Source organism: Populus alba, chromosome 15 (genome assembly GCF_005239225.2).
Source record: "Populus alba chromosome 15, ASM523922v2, whole genome shotgun sequence".
NCBI lineage: Eukaryota > Viridiplantae > Streptophyta > Magnoliopsida > Malpighiales > Salicaceae > Populus > Populus alba.
In genome coordinates, this window is record NC_133298.1 from 9,193,668 (window position 1) to 9,201,321 (window position 7,654).

Sequence of the window (7,654 nt, forward strand, 5' to 3'; positions counted from 1 at the left end):
AAAATTGATAAAATCGGATTAAAATCAAGTGAAATCGGTAAAATTGGATGAAATCGCAAAAAATCACGATTTTAGTACCGATTTTACGATTTCTGCAAAAAACATATACTGCAGTACTGCACTGCAATATATGTTTTCTCTAGTCCAATAACGGCATGCCAATTGTCACTCATCCATGGTTTACCCCAAATTCATTATCTCTGAAGACAAAAACTTTGAGATTGACGACTCATGGCTTCCTCTCTTCAACAGCTCCAGGCGATCTCATCCATGGCAGCGATCTCGTTTTTTCCTCCAGGCCAAATGTTTTCTCTTCAGACTTCAGAGTTCATTCTTCGACTCTTCATCAACAGCTCTCTGCCTCTCTCTCTTTATTTCCATCATCAACGGCATCCTCTTTAGTCTTCCCTCTTCATCAATAGCAGCATCGATCTCTTTTTTTTTTCCCCAGCATCAACAGTTTTCTCTTTAGACTTCAAAGTTCAGTCTTCAGCTCGTCGGCGTTCTCTTCAGTCTTCACCGTAAGAAGTTTTATTTAGAATGTGATATTCCTCAATCCCTTGTATTTTCCCGGTCCTCATTGCCCATGATTTGAAAAAAATTATTCCCTTTATAATGTTTTGCTTGATGGAATGATTAGTAATTTAGTATGATGATTTTGAAGTGATTGGGTAATGAATATGCAATAGAAATTTTGAAGTGATTTGCAGATTTGGTAATGAATTTTTGTTCAAAAATTTATGCTCTCTGCCTATTTTATGCTCTCAGAGTCTCGTTTGTTTTATTGATGGCAAATTCAGTAAAGGGAATATGTTCAATTGATCATAATATTTTGTTAACAGCGGCACACCGGCAACGTTCTCATTTCTTTCCCATCTTCAACAATAGCAGGCGACATCGGGCGGTCGGGCCTCTTCACCAGCAGCCGTTCAGCTCATCATCATCATCTTCACTAGCAGCCGCGAGAGGGAGAAGAGGAATTTAGGAAAAGGTCAGTCCTCATATGTATAGCACTGATTATTTTTACTACTTTCCATTTATTCTGTCATTTACCTTTCGGTTTTCTATTCAGATACGAGACCTGGGATGATCCAGAGGTTCCAAAATTTCATTATGGCTCTCACTATTCTAGTGCTGGAATTGTTCTCTTCTACCTTCTACGCCTTCCACCATTCAGTGTAGAGAATCAGAAGCTGCAGGGTGGTCAGTTCGATCATGCTGATCGTCTTTTCAACAGTATTCGAGATACTTGGTTAAGTGCAGCAGGGAAAGGAAACACGTTTGATGTCAAGGAATTGATTCCAGAATTCTTCTACATACCAAATTGGACTGAATTGATTGAATTGGGGTGAAAATTGGACTGAATTGATTGAATTGGGGTGACTGAATCGATTGAATTGGGTTGAAATTGAACTGAATTGGGTTGCAATTGGACTGAATTGATTGAATTGGGGTGAAAATTGGACTGAAAAAATGTTGAATATTAATGGGGTGAAAATTGGACTGAGAAATGTTAAATTGGACTGAATTTAATACCATTTCAGTATTATAGGACTGAATTAATAGGGTGAAAATTGAACTAAAAATTATTGAATTTGACTGAATTTAATGCTATTTCAGTATTATAGGACTGAATTAATTGGACGAATTGTTATGTATGAATTTTTATTTGAAACATTATTTTTTTTTAATGTATTTTAAAATTATTTACGATTTTTTTATGATTTTACGATCCGAGTTTGTGAACGGCTTTCCGTACCGTGTTAAAATCGCGATTTTAACAACCTTGCCTGGTAGTGTGGTTGCGGGTGAACCTCACCCGCAACCACACTACCAAACAACCACTTCAATGCACGCAAATCATTATTCACTTACCATTCAATCATATTCGTTTATTAGTTTATTCAATGATGTTTTAGAAAATTGTAATTGTTTTATATATATGTATATGTGTGTGTGTGGAAGAATTGGGTTGATTTTGGATTTTTATTTAGTATTATAATTTGTGTTTACATATCAATCCTCATTTTTCGTGATAATTTAGTTTTAAGTGATAATATTTTAGTTGCTTTGTATTTTGGTCCATGAAAACTGTTGTCATTGGCATCGTGACTTCAAATTGTCCAGGAGACTTAATTTACGGTGCCGATCGGTAAGGCTAGAGATGGTTAAAAAAAAAATATATAATTTACATAAAATTATAAAACTAACTATAAAACTAAATATAGTATTTTCTTTAGTCTGGGACATATGATTGATTGGTTGACATTGTGTACTTAGCCTAAACATAAAATTATTCAAACATTTCTAGGACAATTTTTGGAAAGGTTTTACTTGGCTTTTAATGTAACAGCCAATGTTTTTATACTTTTTTTAGGTTATATTTACATTGCTTAGGTAGCGTTTGATTATTATAAAGCAGAAGAAATACAAACAATAAAAAATAGCAACTTGTTTGATTGAAAAAATAAAAATAAAAATATAAAAATAAATTTATTAATGAAATAATTTCTAATTAAATTTTGTGAATAAATGGAACATGTCAAAATAATTGTTTTTATTTTTAAAAAATTATTTTTAACATTAGCACATCAAAACCGTCTAAAAATATAAAAAAATATTTTAAATAAAAAAAATTAAAAAATATAATTTACACCATATTCCAAACATTATTTTAAAAATTTTTAACCCCTATTATGATTTTCAATAATTTGACAGGTTTGAGAAACCTATCTCTCCTTGTATACGCCTTAAGGCTAATGATGGATGTTCTATTTATTAACTTTTATCATGAAAATTTATTTAAATATATCAAACTAATATAAAATATATGTTATTAAAATCATCGAGAATTTTTTTTTTATTTTAATTGATGATTAAATTAATTTCAAAAAGCCTTTAATACCATGAAAAAAACGAACATAAGTTTTTAATCACCTTTCTAACTAGGTTGTGATCCAGTAAGGTTTAATATTTTAAATATTGATGTGATTAATAAATTGATTAGATCTAATAAAATTTTATCTAATTAACTTCAAAGTATCTTTTTTAAAAATTTATATATTTTTTAATATAATAATTAATCTGAGTTAATATAATAACTCGTAATTTAAATTAGTAAGCCTGTTTAATTGGTATTGCAGTAACAATTGATTTTTTAAAATATACCTAAATATAATTTTTTATATATTTTTTAAAATTTATTTTTAATATAATACATTAAAAATATTTTAAAATATATATAAAAATAATTTAAAATAATTTGTTTTTTAAAACACGGCGTGGAGTTCACTCAAGAATGTCATTCCCTATATATATATATATATATATATATATATATATATATATATATATAGTTGACTTGTATTGATTTTCTTTTAACTTTTAAGTATTTTCTTGCCTTCAGTTTTGTGATAGAGCTAACTTGTAAGGGAGCACACAACCAAACTACAGAATCCGATTGGGTTATGGCGGCGGGTTTGCGGTGGTAGGGGGGGGGGGGGGGGTGAGGAGTGGTCGGAGGCGCGGTTGTCATTTTTGTTTAACAATGCTTGTTCCTCTCTTCAACCTCGCTCCTAATTTGACAGTTTCAAGACTCTGCTTAGGTTTTTCTTTTCCTCATTTTAGTTGAATTCCAACAACAAATTGTCCCTAAAACTAACTCTTTATACATATATGCATACTCCAGGAACAATGACTTTCGGTGAACAGAACTCACTGCCTCAATCCTTTGGCCTTCTTGACGAAGCCTTCAATGCCGGCATCAACTTCTTCGACTCTGCTGAAAAGTTTAATTTCTCCCTTTTAGCTTTGTTCTTTCAAATTCCATTTTATCTACCTTCAATTCTCTCACATTTTCAGCTCTTAGGTATCCGGTACCTCAACGTGCTGAGACTCAGGGAAGGAGCGAAGAGTACCTTGGCCGTTGGATTAAACGAAGGAAAATTCCGAGGGATCGCATTGTCTTAGCAACAAAGGTTGCTGGACCTTCCGGCCAAATGACTTGGATTCGAGGCGGGCCCAAGTGTCTGGACTCTAGGAATATCACTGACGCCATTGACAGTAGGTTTGTTGGTTTTAAATTTTAACTGTGTCAAAATCACTATGTTTTATTATCTGTAATTGTATTTTTATTATGCTCAGATTGACTAAATAATTTTTTTATTGATGCAGCTTGAAGAGAATGCAGGTTGACTACATTGATCTTTACCAAATTCACTGGCCTGATCGGTTTGTATGTAGATCCTTATTTTTTATTGATATATTACCAGTAGACTTAATTTTTAATTTTTAACAGTTGGAGGAAAAGCTCTTATGGTTGCTTAATTAAATATTTGCATTTGTTTAGCTTCGTCCCAGCTCTTTGTTATTCTGTTCTAGTAATTTATGGTTTTTTTTTTTTTTTTTTGTGTAGCTGTGTTCCGATGTTTGGAGAAACTGAGTATGATCCCACCCGTCAGTTCTGTTCGGTTGGTATAGAGGAACAACTCGATGCTCTAGGCAGAGCTGTTGCTGCAGGGAAAGTAAATGATAGAATGTTATGTATGAATACCCACTCTCTCGCAAACATGACACCCATTAATATAAATCTGTCTGTGTGTAGATCAGATACATTGGAGTCAGTAATGAAACACCATATGGTGTAATGAAGTTCAGTCAAGTTGCTGACAGAGCTGCGCATTATCCGAAAATAGTATCTGTGCAGGTTGTATCATTTGTTCCTCCTTAGTGAAGTGATGCTTGTTGTTTGTCTTGTTGTTGTTCCACCTTTCCCTCCCTGCTCTTGCATAGGCTAATGTTCAACTCATTGTCTCAATGATAGAACTCCTACAACTTGCTCTGCCGAACTTTTGATGCCGGAATAGCTGAGTGCTGTCACCATGAAGGGTATGTTGTGTTCCTCCTGTCAATGCATGCTAAGGGTAGAATTTGATTTGTGGCATGTATCCACTTTTGTGCAACTTTTTACAATGAGTTAGTGAATTGAGCAAAGAGACTTTTTGATATGAAAACTTTAATTTGAACTTATGACTCTGTAAAGGCTCTGCTGCCATGTTGGGGAGGGGGGTGGTTCCTCCTATCAGTGTACCACCACCTTGGCCTGTTACAAGCCTTCCCTTGAATGCAGACCAGCTTTGCCACTTCCAGTTTATATGTCATATGTCTTTGCCTTAATGATTCATTACTCTTTTGCATCTTTGAAACTTTTTAGGATCAGTTTATTGGCATACAGTCCCCTGGCAATGGGCATACTTTCTGGGAAGTATTTTGCAGCTGATGGGGGTCCAGTAGATGCGCGATTAAATGTTTTTAAAGGTTGATCACTGTTTTTTTATGTTTTATTATTTCACAACTCTCCATATATTAGATTGAACTCCCTTGACCATATTTTTTTCCCATGAATGATGCTGTCTTTGTTTTTCAGGAATGTATTCAGAAGGGGAGTCAAGGTACAACCTCTCCAATAACATCATAAAAGCTGCTGCCTTAGTAAGATGACTTCTTACAGTTTTAAACTTCAATTTGTGTGCTTTAGGATCACAAGAATAGGGGGAAAGAAAGTTCTTCCTAACAGACTCTCCATTTGATTCTGTTTTCAGGAATATCTTGCCATTGCAAAAAAATATGGTCTTCATCCTGTATCTCTTTCTATTGGTATGATCTCTTTCTTTCTCTCAATGCTGGTGCCTTTCCAGTTTTGTGTATGATTAATTTCCTCTCATGCTGGTAAAATCTTAAAGTTGTACTGCCAAGATTTGAAGTACTAAACAAATTGCAACATTAGTTTTTTCTGGAAGTTTTGAACTTACCAGTGGACTGAGTTTGGAATTTTGTTGCTTCCAAATCAAATCTGCATATGTACATCTTTAATATGGAAAATGTTATGTCCCCTTGTAGTTATAGTGGTTCCTGAGCCATTTCCATTGTTTTTAATTTACAATTTTATTTTTATTTGTTCTGCAGCCTTTGTTTTGAAACACCCTCTTGTTGCAAGCGCGATATTTGGAGCCACCAAATCATGGCAGCTCCATGAGGTTCTCAAAGCATGTATGATTGAGCTTACACCTGAAATAATTGCAGAAATCAACAACATTCATGCAAGGATCCCTAATCCATGCCCCTGAATGATTTTGTTATTTCGTTTTCCTTTTGGTAGGTAAAGATTCTACTTGTCATCTTACCTAATTAGCGTTGCAAAATGCTAATCTGAGATAGCACGAGATGTTGGTGAAAATCATGGTAATAAAGTTTGATCACTAACTACTTTCGGAACCCAAAATGATTTTCTTTTTTCTTGGAAGCAAAAAATCTTCTTCACGTCTGTATGATGAAAGATCTTGGTAATTGTAAATTAATCATGATTGATGGATATTTAGGCCGAACAACAATGAAACCATGAAGTTTCATTATGGAAGCATGTGTTGATACAATGTAAAAAGCTCCCTTCATTTTGGACCATGCGTGTTTATATTTGTTCATGACCTAGAAGAATTCATGAAATCATCAAAACTTCTGCTGAGAGTAAAGAGGAGTTTTCTTCTGAAACATTAGTGCTTGATTTGTTTAATTTTCTTGACCTCTGTTCATGTTATTCTTTTTCGATATTTTACAGTTCACAGTCAGATTTGTTTGATTTTCGGATGGATTGGATTTGGTTTGTTGAATGTCATGTGAAATGCTCCTCCTGGTATGTATTTCCTTTTGAATTTTCTCTTCTCACTCCACACAGAAGAAAGTGCATGCAATTATGCCAATGGTTGAATCGATGATTTCGCTTCCATCTCTTCGACTGAACCTCAAGGAGACCTCCATTATTTAAGATGAAGGTTGTCATCATCCAATTTTTATCCCTCTTTGAAAAATAGGGTTTGAACATAAAATTTTTTGGGAACAATAAAACATAGAATTTTTGTAGTAGTCCTAGTCCAAGTCCAATTTTAGACAATACAAGGAAAAGTTTGTAAATTTATTTCCTTTTTTTTTAGTATGGGAAAAAGGAGAAAAAAAAAATATGAAGAGGACAAAAATTAAAAAGAAATATATTCTTTGATTTTAGGAGAAAGCCTAAATAAGTTGTTTGCCCATCAATTGAAAAAACGAAAAAAAAAAAGAAGGGGGGGGGGGGCTTTAGCACAAAAAGCCTACCAAAAAAATCTCACTCCACACCTGAAAGGCTGAAACTTCCATAGCCTGTTGCTCTCTCTCTCTCTCTCTCCTCCACAAAAACAAACATGCACCTAACCATCATTTTTATCCAGTCCTCTGTCCACTATTTGAACCACCTTAATCTGACCTTCGACTTGCTCCCACACATGCGAGTAGCAACCAAATGTTTGTTGTACTCTCATGTAAGGTTGTAATACTTTCCATCCATGCGATCCATGTTATAATTACAGATTTGCACCCAATTTCTAATTGTTACAATTAGACCCCTCTTGCAATCTGATATGAGATTAATTGGTACAAAACTGAAAGTTTTACTCCAATTCTTATTAATTTCGAGTTTGGATGATATCTAATCATGATCTAAAAAAGAAAATTTAATAAAATTTTATTTAGACATGGACTTTATTGTTAAAAGTTGTCTTCTTTTTAATATACTTTAGATTTAGGCTTTCTAATTTATTTATTTTAGAGTAGATCTGAAGTGTAA

General features: G+C 33.6%; 1 protein-coding gene and 1 long non-coding RNA gene across 2 annotated transcripts; both read left to right on the forward strand.

Annotated features, from left to right (window-relative positions):
• The first annotated feature begins 159 nt into the window (after nt 1-159).
• Nucleotides 160-1,803, forward strand: LOC140954663 (uncharacterized). The gene is made up of 3 exons (XR_012168103.1): nt 160-521; nt 843-991; nt 1,073-1,803. It is a non-coding gene; the product is annotated as an uncharacterized lncRNA (long non-coding RNA).
• A 1,694-nt stretch (nt 1,804-3,497) lies between these two features.
• LOC118037364 (uncharacterized) lies at nt 3,498-6,318 on the forward strand. Its single transcript, XM_035043332.2, has 11 exons — nt 3,498-3,605; nt 3,689-3,788; nt 3,869-4,066; nt 4,174-4,230; nt 4,415-4,523; nt 4,604-4,705; nt 4,823-4,887; nt 5,213-5,316; nt 5,426-5,490; nt 5,601-5,655; nt 5,965-6,318. Exons 1-11 carry the CDS (start codon nt 3,548-3,550, stop codon nt 6,123-6,125), a joined length of 1,074 nt encoding a protein of 357 aa, XP_034899223.1. The 5' UTR covers nt 3,498-3,547; the 3' UTR covers nt 6,126-6,318.
• Nucleotides 6,319-7,654: the final 1,336 nt, after the last annotated feature.